Source organism: Balaenoptera ricei, chromosome 1, assembly GCF_028023285.1.
Source record: "Balaenoptera ricei isolate mBalRic1 chromosome 1, mBalRic1.hap2, whole genome shotgun sequence".
Classification (NCBI taxonomy): Eukaryota; Metazoa; Chordata; class Mammalia; order Artiodactyla; family Balaenopteridae; genus Balaenoptera; species Balaenoptera ricei.
In genome coordinates, this window is record NC_082639.1 from 55,756,610 (window position 1) to 55,771,807 (window position 15,198).

Here is a 15,198-nt window from a genome sequence, read left to right on the forward strand (position 1 = left end):
ACTCCATTCCTGAGTAAATATCTAAAGAAAGTGAAAACACTAATTCAAAAAGATACATGCACACCCCAATGTTCATAGCAGCTATTTACAATAGCCAAGATATAGAAGCAACCTAAGTGTCCATCAACAGATGAATGGATAAAGAAAAGTGGTACATATATACAATGGAATACCACTCAGCCATAAAAAAAAGAATGAAATTTTGCCTTTTGCAACACATGGATAGACCTGTTTATAATCTATAAACATTTGAATCACTATGATGTACACCAGAAACTAATATAATATTGTAAATCAACTATACCTCAATAAACAATTAGGCAAAAAAATGAATTTGCATTGGTTTTTTAAAATATAAATAAATAATATAATATTACTACAGCTTTATGAATTTTTATAATGAATGTTCTAATGTTATATGTTGTAACATTTTAATGAGTGTTTTTTATATGTTAAGTATCCTTCAGTTTTAATAATATATTACTGGACTTAGTGAGTAAATTATGTGATTTGACCTTTAGTTATACAAATTGGGAAAATCGTTTAATTTTTCTGCACATTAGTTTTATATCTGTGAGATTAAAAGCCTAAACTAGATTATTTTCTTTGTGTACATATGATATGTAAAAAACATCTCTTTGAGATGCTAAAAAAATAAGGAAATGTATGGAGGATGATATAACCATTATATATATACTGACTCCCAAATTAGCAAATGTTTTATTGAAATATTTTATGCTTTTAAAATGTTTTTTGTAAGGGTGGATGAAATGGGTGAAAGAAGTCAAAGAGTACAAACTTCCAGTTATAAAATAAAGAAGTACTGGGGATGTAATATATAAGGATGGTGACTATTTGTCACAGTTAATAATACTGTGTTGCATATTTGAAAGTTGCTGAGAGAGTAGATCTTGAAAGTTCTCATCCCAAGAAAAAAAGTTTTAACTATGTATGGTGGCAGATGTTAACTAGAATTACTGTGGTGACTATTTCACAATATATAAAAATATCAAATCATTATGGGAGACTTCCCCAGCAGTCCAGTGGTTAAGACTCCATGCTTCCACTGCAGGGGGTGTGGGTTCAATCCCTGTTCGGGGAACTAAGATCCCACATGTCATGTGGCTTGGCCAACAAAAAAAAATCATTACGTTGTACACTTGAAACTAATATAATGTTATATGTCAATTATACTTCAATTTAAAAAGTTTTTTTAAGGTTTTTTTTTGTCTTTAAAGATATTATATAGATGCTAGAGCGCTAATGTAGTACTACTGAATGAATACCTCTGATGGTATGGTCAGGAATTCTGCATTTATTTTTTCTGACTTATAAAAAAGACATTATAGTTAAAGATGAAATCAAGTTCCTACCCCCTCTCTGATTCCATTCCCTCCCTCCCTCTAATGATTAATTGTGGTAATCATTAGAGCTGTTCACAGATTTTTTTTCTTTTTCTTCTGGTCATGAGGTAAGACAGTGCTTCCTTGTGCCTCCTTGAAGTTACCAATGGACATGTGATTTGCTTTTCGATGAATGAAGTGCAGTGGAAATGGCATGTATCCCCTCCACGTGGAAGATTTCAGAGCTAGCATGTGATTCACTGCTCACCCCTCCACTTGCTAAAGTGATTGAGGAAGGTTGTAGAACCTCTTTAAACATAGTCCCAGAGTGACTATAATGAGCAAAGCCTCCTTCCTTTCTTCCTTCCTTCCTTCCTTCCTTCCTTTCAGCATGGGATATGCAGCATGAAAAGCAACAAGGAAAAAAAAACCCTTTTGTTAAGCCATTGAAATTGTGAAGCTGTTTATTGCCAAGGCATCCCATCTAATGCCTGAAATTTTACTATATGTAGAGTTAACAGTGTTGTACTTGGTATTTTTAAAAACTAAATGTAAATGGTATTCTACTGTAGTTTTCATTTAGCAACTTGCTTTTTTTTTTTAACCTCTATTTTGTTTTTTGGATCTTTCCACATTGATACATATAGCTCTAATTCATTGATTTAAACTACTACATATTATTCTGTCCTGTCAGTTTATTACCATTGATAAATCTGTTCATTACTGATAGGCATTTAGGAAGCTTTAACTTTTCCAGCATTTTAAATAATGCTGCAATGAATATGCTTTTACTTGTCTTCTAATATACATTGCAACTGTTTCTCCACAAGTGAATTACTGGGTTTGTAGGTTATGTACAACTTCAATGTTATAAATATTGACAAAGGCTTTACAGCTGGGAATGGTGCTGTTCCTACCAGTGAGGATGATAGACAGCATAATTGGTGGTTGATTAGAAGGAGTATTCAGAAGTGTTTTGTCTCAAGAGTGGAGAAAATTGACTAGATTAACGATGCTAAAAATTTAAAAACAAAACCAGAAAGGATCAAGCTCGTTCCTGATAGCCACAACCTAGAACAAAACTCAAGGATATTTATATGAATACAAAAAAAATCCAGTACCCAGCAAGGTAAAAATTTACAATGTCTGGTATCCAATTAAAAATTACCAGATACAGCAAAGAAGCAGGAAAATACAACCCATAATGAGGAGAAAAACCAATCAATCAAAACTGACCTGGAATTGAAGCAGATGAATTAATGAAAATGGACATTAAAACAGTTTTTATAACTGTGTTTCATATATACAAGAATTTATAGTAAAAATTGAACATATTAAATAGAGGATGGAAGATATTAAAATATACTTAACTCACACTTTTAGAGGTGAAAACTACAATGTCCAGGATGAAAAATGGGATGGGTGGATGGGATTAACTAGCAGAGTAGACATTGTAGAGGAACAGATTAGTGATTGTGAATACATGGAAACAACCAAAATGAAGCAGAGGAAAAAAAGACTATAAAACATGAACAGAGTATCAGTCAACTTTGGGCCAACTTCAAGAGTCCTAATGTTGGAGTAATGGAGTCTCTGTAAGAGAGAGCAAGTAGTACAGTAAAAATATTTAAAGAATTAATGGCTGAAATTTTTCCAAATTTGATGAAAACTCTAAACCCAGAGATCCCCAAAGTTTAACCAACCTCAAGCACAAAAACACGACAAAAACTACAATAAGGTACATTTGTAATCAAATTGTTTGCAATTAGTAATAAAGAGAAAGATCTTAAAAACTGTGCCCCCCAAAAAAGGGCATATTATTTAGATGGAAAAAGATAACGATGATGCATATTTATTGGAAACAGTGCAAATGAGAAGACCATGGGCAACACCTTTTCTTCCTTTGCTGAAAGAAAAAAATGATCACCATAAAATTATTAAGACATTAATGAAAGGAATTGAAGACAAGTGGAAGGTATTCCATGGTCATGGGTTGGAAGAATTAATATTGTCAAAATGTCCACACTACTGAAAGCAATCTACAGATTTAGTGCAATCCCATCAAATATTCCATTGGCATTTTTCACAGAAATAGAATAATCCTTAAATTTGTATGAAACCACAAAATACCCTGAATAACCCAAGCAGTCTTGAGAAAGAAGAACAAAACTGGGGACATCACACTCCCTGATTTCAGACTGTAATATAAAGCTATAGTAATCAGTATGGTATTGGCATGAAAACAGACACATAGATCAATGGAAAAGAATAGAGAGCCCAGAAATAAACTGCCACATATATGGTCAATTAGTTTAGGACAAAGGAGTCGAGAATATACAATGGGAAAAGGATAGTCTCTTCAATATTGGTGTTGGAAAAACTGGACAGCCACAGGCAAAGGAATGAAATTGCACCACTATCTTACACCATATACAAAAATAAACCCAGAATGGATTAAAGACTTGAATGTAAGACCTGAAATCATAAAACTCCTAGAAGAAAACATAGGCAGTAATCTTCTTCATATCAGTCTTGGTGATGATTTTTTGGATTTGACACTAAAGCAAAGGCGACAAAAGTAAAAATATACAGGTGGGACTCCATCAAACTAAAAAGCTTCTGCACAGCAAAGAAAACCATTAAAATGAAAAGGTAACCTACTTAATTGGAGAAAATATTTGCAAATCATATATCTGATAAGAGGCTAATATCCATAATATATAAAGAACTCATACAACTCAACAGCAAAAGAACAAACAATCTGATTAAAAACCTGGCAGAGGATCTGAATAGACATTTTTCCAGATTAGGCATATAGATGGCCAACAGATACATGGAGAGGTGTTCAGTATCACTAATCATCAGGGAAATGCAAATCAAAACCACAATTTTATATCACCTCACACCTGTTAGAATAGCTATTATCAAGACAACAAGAACTTAGTGCTGGAGAGGATGTGGAGAAAAGGAAACTCTTGTGCATTGTTTGTGGGAATGGAAATTGGTGCAACCACTGGAAAACAGTATGGAGATCCCTCAGAAAATTTAAAATGGAACTGCCATTTGTCCAGCAATTCCACTTTGGGCTATTAACCTGAAGAAAACGAAAACAGTAACTCAAAAAGATATATGCACCCCCATGCTCATTGCAGTATTATTTACCATAGTCAAGACATGGAAACAACCTAAGTGATTACTGATGGATGAATGGATAAGGAAGATGTGGTGTATATAGACAATGGAATATTATTTAGCCTTAAAAAAGAATGAAATCTTGCCATTTATGACAAGATGAATGGGCCTTGAGAGTATTATGCTAAGTGAAATAAGTCAGACAGAGAAAGACAAATACTGTAGGACCTCACTTATAGGTGAAATCTAAAAAAACCAAAAAACAAAAAACACGAGCTCATAGATACAGAGAACAATTGGTGGTTGCCAGAGGCTAGGGATAGGGGTTGGCGAAATGGGTGAAGGGAGTCACAGGTATAAATTTCCATATAAAATAATTAAGTCATGGGGATGTAATGTACAGCATGGTTACTATAGTTTGTTTGTTTGTTTGATTTGATCATACCGGGTCTTAGTTGCGGCACACAGGATCTTCACTGCCACATGTGGGATCTTTAGTTGCGGCATGCGGGCTCTTAGTTCCGGCATGCAGGCTCTTAGTTGCAGCATGCGGGCTCTTAGTTACGGCATGCATGTGGGATCTAGTTCCCTGACCAGGGATCAAACCTGGTCCCCCTGCATTGGGAGCACAGAGTCTTATCCACTGAACCACCAGGGAAGTTCCCAGCGTGGTTGCTATAGTTAATAATACTATAGTGCGTATTTGAAAGTTGTGAAGAAAGTAGATCTTAAAAGTTCTTATCCGCCCCCCCCCAACAAATTTTTGTAACTATGTATGGTGATGGATGTTAACTAGAATTATTGCGGTGATTATTTCACAGTATATACAAATATTGGATTATTAATTGTACGCCTGAAACTAATATAATGTTATGTATCATTTATACCTCAAAAAATCCCACAGAGTTATTTACCCACCAAAAATATCCTTTAAAAATGAGCGTGAAGAAAGATGTTTTTCAATCATATAAAAGCTGAAAGAATTCATCACCATCAGACCTGCATTATAAGAAGTATTTAAAGAAGTCCTTTAATAAAGCATGGAGAAAATGATGCTGGATGGGAATCTGGATCTACACAAAAAAATGAAGAATACCAGATGTTGTCTTTATGTGTGTAAAGACTGTTTTATTAATATTCAGATCTCTTTAAAAGATAATTGTTTTAAGTGAAAATAATAACACTATATTGTAGAGGTTATAACACATGTAGGAATAAAATGCATGGCAACAATACAAAGGTTGGGAGGGGAGGAATGGAAGTATACTGTTGTAAAGTTTTTAGATTATACACAAAGAGACCAGTATCACTTCATGGTAACTGTTAAGTTAAAGATGTATACTACAAAGCCAAAATCACCCACTAGAATAATACAACGAAGAAACTCAGTAATTGTATTAAATGACATTGCCTTGGATTTCAGGAGCTATGGTGGTGTTTGAAGAAACATAATAATAAATAGATTAATAAAGGATGGCTACAGTTATAAACTGTGACCTTAAAACCAGAGCTCTCTGTTATAGATAAGAAGAAATAATTGTATTAAAATAGGATACATTAGGGAAAAAAGTTTTTTTTGCATGCTTGCCATCAAATTTGTCCCAATAATAAATTAACTAGTGGAGCAAGCAATGGCAAAAGGATAAATAAAATTGTGACTTGTGAAAGGATTGGGACCAATCATCGAATATTAAAATTTTGGTAGGAAAATGGAAACAGAACTAATCTCCAAATCCCTTATAGCCTTTTCTCTGTAGAGTGACATCTTTCACTTCCACAGAGTCAATGTGAGAAAATTGGACTTTTTTTTTTAGAGAATTTATCGCCTTGAAAAGAAATGGAAGAAGCTATAGAAGAGAATCAATGACCTCTTTTTCCTACTGCCTGGACTTTTAAATTTGCTTCATTATGTTATCTAAATTCTATCATCAAATGTCTTATTTGGGTTGAGCAAGTGCAGATACCTAAGGGAAGGAAAATAAGAAGTTGTCAGTTTTAAAATGTACTAGTTAATCTATGCATGTATACATTCATCCATTCAGTTGACACTTACAGATCCTCTACTGTGTGCCTGACACTATGGTAGCTGATGGAGATATATTCATTAGCAATTTAGGGAGCTCACAGTTGATAGGATAGCAGGCATCGAAACAAATAGATTATAATAAAGTGTGATGTGTGCAATAATCCACTCAATGTTCAAAATACAGAGGTATAATAAAACAAGTGTTAACTAACTGGAAGAGAACATCAGGGAATGCTTCCTGGAGATCCTGGTGCATTAACCCTTGGGCTGGATTTGAAAGCCAACTAAAAGGTTTGAGTGGCTGAAGATATTGGGAGAGATCTCGTAGGCAGGGGAATTACATGTGTAACATATAGATGCTTGAAACAAGTTGCTGTCTAGGGAGCTACAAACAACTCAGTGTCGTTGGAGAATAAAGAAATGTGGTGGGGAAGGGAAGTATGGCAGTTAATGAGGCTGGCGTCAGATCAAAAGGGCCTGGTAGGCAACCTGGGTAAACTTACATATTCTAATTCTTTGTTGGTGGGTTCGTTTGAATTTTTTACACACTCAAACGTATCTTTCACACAGGCTTTATTTCTCTCCTCTTAACCCTTGGGTCTTTTACTTCTTGCATTTGTCCTACTGCACTGGCAAAGACCTTCATTCCATGTTAATAAAACTAGTGAGACAAGAACCCTTACCTTATTCCCTATCTCAAAGTAAATGGTTTTGGCTTTCACCGTTAATTTTGATGTAGGTTCCATATAGACATTCTTTAATAGACAAAGGATGTTTCCTTCTTTTCCACTGATTGCCAAGAATTTTTATCCTGCATGGACTTTGAATTTTATCAGATATCTTTTCTTGCATCTACTAAGATACTCTGTGATTTTTCTTTTCTGTGCTGGTAACGTGGCAACTTATATCAATTGCTATTTTATTTATTCATTTATTTTTACATCGTTGGAATGTGGTTGCTTTGCAGTGTTGTGTTGGTTTCTGCTGTGTGACAGGGTGAATCGGCTGTGTGTGCGCACGTGTCCCCATATACCCTTGATTGCTATTTTAAAATAAAACTAATTTTGCATTCCTGAAATAAACCAAACTTGATCATGGTAAAAAAAAAAAAAAAAAAAAAAAAAGTGGCCTGGTAGGACATGATAACTGCGCTGAGGCTTGGCTTTTTCAGTGATACCAAATGATTGCATTTTAGGCAGTAAACAGACACAATTAAACTTTTGTTTTTGAGAGATCGCTTTATTGTCATTGTGGAAAAAGAAGAAAAGCTAGAAGAATGAAGAAAAGAGGATGGATTCAAGACCTATTTGGAGGGTAGAATTTGAGGATTCCTTTTATGTGGGAGTTAAAGGAGATAGCGTCTAGGGTGACTCCCAGGTTTCTGATTTGTGAGTTGTGATCCTAGCAACTGAAATAGAGAATAAAGGAAGCTGAACAATGTTGGGATTTTAGGGGAATGACAGGGAGAGGATGAAGATCGTGAGTTATGTTTGGTCATGTGTGAATCAGTACGTGGATATATGTGGAACTGAGGACTAGAAACATAGATTTAAGAGTTAACAGGGTATAGGAGGCTTTCTGTGAGCCCCCAGACTAGCCATTTTGCTCTGTTTAATTGCTTCCATAGCCCTCATACTTCCTCTTTGATAACATTACACTTGTAACTCTCTGTCAAATCTCTGTCATGCTCTATTGGATTGTGAGGTCCTTGTTGAAAGGGATCTTATTTGTTTTGTTCACCAACTCCTTTCCAGTGCCCAACACAGTACCTGGTACATGAGACTGAATAAATGGGCATGGACATGAGTGCCCAGGGGAAGAGGGCATAGAGAAGAGAGGTTGATGGCTCAGGGCTGCTGGGTACAGTCATATGGCTGTCACTGTGTGTGACTCTGCCAAGAAGCAACCTTAAGGATTACCACCTTACATACATGTATACAATGGAATAGTACTCAGCCATAAAAAGGAACGAAACTGGGTCATTTGTAGAGACGTGGATGGACCTAGAGACTGTCATACAGAGTGAAGTAAGTCAGAAAGAGAAAAACAAGTGGCGTATATTAACGCATATATGTGGAATCTAGAAAAATGGTACAGATGAACCAGTTTGCAGGGCAGAAATAGAGACACAGATGTAGAGAACAAACGTATGGACACCAAGGGGGGAAAGTGGGGGGGGGTAAGGTGGGATGAACTGGGAGATTGGGATTGACATATATACACTCATATGTATAAAATAGATAACTAATAAGAACCTGCTGTATAACACAGGGAACTCCACTGTACAGTAGAAACTAACACAACATTGTAAAACAACTATACCCCAATAAAAAATTTAAAAAAGGATTACCACCTTACAGGTGTGAGTGGTGTGAGTGGAGAAAAATCTAGCAAAGGAAATGGAAGAAGGAGCGCTTGGACAGGTACGAAGAAAATCAGGAAGGACTTTATCAAGGAAGTTAAGGAAGGGAATGGTTAACAGTTTCAAATACCCAGAGAATTCAAATCAAATGTGAACTGATGAGCTTATGAGCTGGTATAGGAACATAACCAGTATCTACAAATTGTTGTTGGCTTGTTTGCTGGTTTTAGCAAAATATCATTACACGGTATTCTGTGTCAGCATAAGGGAAGGAAGGCATAAAATCAAAATAACTCAAGTTCTTTAAAAGGGGTTATTGGAAACCAAGAGATATTCTCTCAATAAGTGCAGCAAAGCCATTTTCCCTCCTAGTGTTGGAAGAGTTAGCTATTCCTTTGTAAGTAGTTTCCTTGTATGTGGAGATCATGTTACATGAAAAATGAGTTTCTTTAAATGTTAAAGTGTGGTGAGATGCTCAGGCTGAGAGCTGTGTGGGCACTAAGACCAGCTCAGGGAAGAGCAGATTAAGTGAAATGACGGGCAGGATTGTCCACACTGTTTAAATTCTTCGTTCTCTCTTGCTTTGTACATATTTGCCGTGTTGTTATCATTGAATTTGGGTAAGTTAGATGTTCGTATGGAGCAGCTCCACTGTGTGTCCCAGAGAGGGAGAGAAGAGGGAGAGGTAGGAAGGTTGAGAGAGCAGTGTGTTTGTAGTTTGTGGTTTGCCCTGTGTTGTTTCTTTTATTTGGGGTTTTAAATTTTTCTTATAATATTGCTCAAAAATCTTATCAGATGCGCATGTCCGTGTGATATTTCATTGATTTAGAACTTTATATTTGTATCATGTTTTAGATTTTGCAAATTGTCATGTGTATTTGTTGCTTAATGCTGGAACAACTTCATTAGGTAGACAGGACAGATTTTTTAATTTTTGGGGGGTTTGTTTTACCAAAAATTCAAAGTTAAGCTACTTGTCAATATCATAATAATCCTGTGATCTTCTCATACCATATTGTTCATCCAAAAAGCATACCAAATTGTGTGTGTGTGTGTTGTTCCAATGTAACTAATTTTATTTTAAGGAAACATATACATGAATTGGAGAATTGGCTTCCTCTGGGCATTTTGGTGTCTTTTTGCTATGCCTTTGTTTTTTAGGTTCTTGTTATCAAATAGGGTCTTTTAGAACTCTCTGAGAAGAAACGAAAGTTCATAAAATTTTGCATCACGTGTTAACTGAGGAAAAATACCAAGTCTGTATGTAGTTTGAAAAGATTACCACCCCCACCCCCCCCAGAATATTGTGGTGTCTTAGAGTGGAGCTCCTAATATAATTTGTATACTTTTTGAGTTACTGGTCATGAAATTAGTTAAGTGAGGGTGTCAGCATTTAAAAATAATGAAATAGAATAGAAAATATCAGACTGCATTGCACATGATAGGAGTATTACCTCCTGATACTTTTGTTTTGGAAATATATGTATGTATGTATGTACTGAGGCACAGGTATAAAATGTATTTCCTTACCGTGGGTCGTGGTCAGAAAAGCTTGAAAACACTGGCTCAGAAAACTCTCGTTCATTTTATCTTCTTCCAGCTTTTGTTACCTTATTGAATGGAGAACAAGCCCAGAATGCAATTCAGATGTTTCATCAATATTCATTTCGAGGAAAAGACTTAATAGTCCAGCTCCAGCCAACAGATGCTTTGCTATGTATTACCAACTTGCCCGCTTCTTTTACGTTAGAAGAGTTTGAAGAACTTGTTCGTGCTTACGGAAATGTCGAGAGATGCTTTCTGGTCTACAGTGAAGTTACTGGCCATTCCAAAGGCTATGGATTTGTGGAATACATGAAAAAGGACTTTGCTGCAAAGGCTAGATTGGAGCTATTGGGTAAACAGTTGGGAGCATCAGCTCTCTTTGCACAGTGGATGGATGTTAATCTCTTGGCCACAGAGCTCATTCATTCTAAGTGCCTTTGTATAGATAAACTCCCTAGTGACTACAGGGATTCAGAGGAGCTGCTGCAGTTTTTTTCCAGTATCCATAAACCTGTGTTTTGCCAGGTATGTATTTTTAAGGCATCATTTGAAATATTTTGAAATATCTGCGTATATATCTGCATGCACTCACGTATTTATTATACCTATGTAAATATCACAATGGATAATCTAATTCTAATTGAGTCTGTAATGAACACTTTAATATGATGGTAAATTTTATTCTTGTTTATTTATTTTTGTATTTTTTTTGAAGTTTTGAATTTATATTTTTATATAGCAGGTTCTTATTAGTTATCCATTTTATACATATTAGTGTATATATGTCAATCCCAATCTCCCAATTCATATGATGGTAAATTTTAAGTCAATCCCTTTTGTTGATGGGCCAAACTATATTGTCTTTATATAATTAAGTATGTCTTAGCAAACCCATCACTTAACACATCCACCTCATTCCGTCCATTCTTGAACCATTCATGCATTGACCCCTTTATCCACCCACATTTTGTTTATCACCTTCTCAGTGACAGACACTATATTGCTAAATGTCAGAAATACAGAGATAGAAAGATACTCTCTTAATACCACACAAGTTTGTGAAAGAGACTGACAAGTAAGTAAATAATTGTAAATCCTGTGTGAAGAGTGATACGATGGAAAATAGAAAAGTGTTATGAGGTGTAAAAAGAATGCATTATTCTATCTTAATGGGGTCATGGTAAGTGAGACATTTAGAGAAGATCCTGAAAACTGACAACACTGGTAAGAATTTTCAAGCACTTTGAGTAAAATTAAATATATTCTACTAAATAGGCAAAAATATATACTGTATATGACTGAGAGGTTATCTAGTCTAGCTTTCCATCTGGTAAAAAAAAAAAAAGTTACAATAATTGTGAGTGATCATTTAGCTTCTGTTAAAATATTTCAAAATAATGGAAAATTCACTAGATCACAAGTCAGGCCATTATGTATTTAAATGGCTCTCATACTGAATGGAAATATTCTTCTTTAAAACTGCTGACGCTATGGAATTAAAATGATTTTGTCTTTTGAAAGACTTAAAATGATAGTGTAATTTATTTGGCATGAAGGTTATAATGAACCAGGAATAATAAAAATATTTTAGAAGTTTTCAAAAGGTTAATAAAGGCACTTTACAATGCCTTTATCAGTAGATCTGTTACACTCAGGCTCTCTCGCTTGGTAGGTTGACATAGACTCTATGGAAGACACAGTCTTCTTACCTCGTGGTCAGAAGGGACCAGAGGGACTAACGGCTTTTACAAATCTGATTTTAAGATTTGGTTTGGTTAAAAGGAATGAGGTTGGAGGAGAAATGTTTGGAAGAGGTAGATATTTTTCCTTTCTCCCATGTGAATGGAAGAAGTTTTATGGAGGAAAAAAATATTTGAGGACAGTTTTAAAAGGAAGGAAGAATGTGAAGAAAAAATAGAAATTTGGTCTACTACACAAAAAGCTTCAAAAATAAGAAAAGAAACTAAAAAGGACTGAAAAATGATTTAATTGTAGTATCAATTTATGGGATGCCAAATTCAAATAGAAGTATTGCAGATGTGTCTTCTCAAAGACATACCAAGCTGAATTTTTTCACATTTATCACTTTATAGCATCAGTGTGTTTAAGATGATTCAGACATGTTCAACACTTAGAAGCTTTTCAGTGTCTTATTTTGTTCTTACTTGTGCTCTTTGTACCAGTCTTTACAGATCCAGGACTTTAGTATCTTCTTTTACACTCTTAACAGGTGGGTGACTGGAAATAAATTGAGTTCTGCATTGCAGGAGTTTATTTAGGGCACATTCAGAAAAAGGTTGTGTCCTGCATATGGTATTTTAAACAGACCTGGGGCACAGTTTTCCTAAATAAGGTTGGCTTTGGTATATTTGACCAAATTCCTGGGATCTGCCTAAAATATTGAAATAAACTTTGAATATGGTTCCTTCTACCTTTCTACTCTTGATAATGCAAATGTTATTTTACATAGATATATATTATCCAGTAATTGTTCAGCATGTTTCATCGTCTGCGTATCTGATGAATTTATTTTAAAGAAAGTTTTAATTATTGTGTTCCATATTTTTCTATAAATTATCAGTTATATATATATCTTAATATATAGGGACTATTATCATTTGAACATTGACTTTTAAAATAGATCAGAGAATCAAAGAAGTAAAAAGAAACCTGACAGAATCTTACTTTTCCCATCTTCTAGAAGGACTGCATCTACCCAACTAGTAAACTTTTATTTTCAGAAGGAAAGAATACATTATTTTCACCAGTATCGTGCTCTGAGACATTTGTCCTTGTATTTGTAGATGATATACTTGTAAATAAGTATTTCTAGCTAAATATTAGAATTCCCTTTTTAATAAATGTATCACATCAGCTTGCACAGGATGAAGGTAGTTATGTTGGTGGCTTTGCGGTGGTTGAATATAGCACTGCAGAGCACGCTGAAGAGGTTCAACAAGCAGCTGATGGTATGACCATCAATGGAAGCAAAGTTCAAGTTTCCTTCTGTGCCCCGGGAGCACCAGGGCGAAGTACATTAGCGGCATTGATAGCAGCTCAACGTGTGGTAAGTTTGTTCTTTTTGTAGGATATAAAAAAATTCAAGTAGTATTTTAATCTATCCAAACTAGTCAGTCATTGATTGGACCTTCATTATATTTTTATGTAAAGATACCCTTCTTTTTTTTTTTTGACTGGCTAAATGGTACCTCTGCCAAATCAAGCCAGGAGTCAATACAAAAGAAGAAACTGTTTCATAACATGTATTCATCTCAAGAAAAAATTTTGAGGAACTTTCATTTATTCAGTAAATGTTTGAGTTTCTGTTCTGTAAGTTTTGAGTGCAAGGTGCCCCCTTTTTCAGTGTTCATAAGTATCCATAGTAGAAGTAGTGGGAGGTGGCACCTCATTTTTGCACACATGGCACAGTTGCTGAGTTTCCAATTCTGAATACATCTAGTCACCCACGTTTGCAGGTGGCACACTCTGTCCTCTTGGAGAAAAAGAAACAACTGGGTGGCTTGGTGACCTTACAAATGTCTGGCATTTGTTTATAGCTGATCCCCCAGCAAAACTAGCTATCTCTCATCAGCCACTCTTTTCCATTTTCTACAGTGACTCTCTCAAATCTTCACTCTTTTCCTGTCTTTGTCTTTCTTTCTATCCGATGATCATGGCTCCTACTTTATAAAAATATAAAGGCCATGTGCTGGACTCATTCATTCAACTTTTCTCACATTCCCCCAGCAAAAGTGCCCCCATTTTTCCTTTTAAATAGCATTCATTCCTTAAATACTTTTTGGGTACCCTCTGCATGCTAGGTATGTTAGAGATGTTTAGGATTCATCAGTGAACAAAACAAAGATCCCTGTTCTCTCGGAGGGAGGGCTGTGCTTCCTCCTGCCAAAGCAGGGACTCATGCCCATAGCCCCTATCCTCAAGGATCTTCATCCTCACCTTTCTACTTATTTTCACTTGTTCACTAGCTCTATCCCATCTGCTTATAAATACACTCAAATCTTTTCCTTTAAAAATCCTCTCTAAATACAAGCCTTTGTAATACTTTTTTCCCCTCACAGCTGGAGCTTCTTGAACAATTAGGTCCCACTAGTCACCTTTTCTTCTTTTCTCATTTCCCTCTCAGCCCAATGCAATATAGCTTCTGCCGCCACTATTCAAGTGAATCTGTTCTCTTTAAGATTAACAGGAATTTCTTAATATTCAGTCGAAAAGGTACTTTTCAGTCTTTCTTTGCCTGGTTTCTTTGCAACATTTAAAACCAACCGCCTGGGACTTCCCTGGTGGTCCAGTGGTAAAGAATCCACCTTCCAATGCAGGGGCCGTGGCTTCGATCCCTGGTCTGGGAACTAAGATCCCATATGCCGCAGGGCAACTAAGCCCACGCACCACAACTACTGAGCTCACGCGCCTCAACGAGCGAGCCCACGTGCCACAAACTACAGAGCCCACGTGCCCTGGAGCCCGCGCGCCACAACTAGAGAGAAAACCGGTGCGCCGCAACGTGGCGCCTTAGTGAAAGATCCTGCCTGCCTCAACGAAGGTCCCGTGTGCCGCAACTAAGACCCAACACAGCTAAAAAAAATAAAAAATAAGGAAAATAAATAAAATAAATATTTTTTAAAAAATAAAATAAAACCAACCGCCTACTACCTTGAATTCTGCCTACCGTTTTTTTCCTACCTGTCTAACCATCCCATCCCTTTCTTCTTTTTCCCGAAGGGCTGCCGTCAGTAGACTTCTGTATTTGACTTCCTCACTTTCTTCCTCTT

The 15,198-nt window shown here is 35.8% G+C and overlaps 1 protein-coding gene across 4 annotated transcripts in view; it reads left to right on the forward strand.

Moving 5' to 3' along the window:
- RAVER2 (ribonucleoprotein, PTB binding 2) overlaps window positions 1–15,198 on the forward strand; it is a 144,313-nt gene that overhangs the window by 59,440 nt on the left and 69,675 nt on the right. For 3 of the 4 annotated variants that reach the window (XM_059924056.1, XM_059924047.1, XM_059924050.1), the window contains 2 exons: window positions 10,464–10,933; window positions 13,284–13,475. In XM_059924056.1, coding sequence (XP_059780039.1) covers window positions 10,464–10,933; window positions 13,284–13,475 — 662 coding nt within the window. Of the gene's footprint in view, window positions 1–5,534; window positions 5,588–10,463; window positions 10,934–13,283; window positions 13,476–15,198 lie in introns of those variants that run through there. The other variant, XM_059924063.1, reaches the window with a different exon arrangement.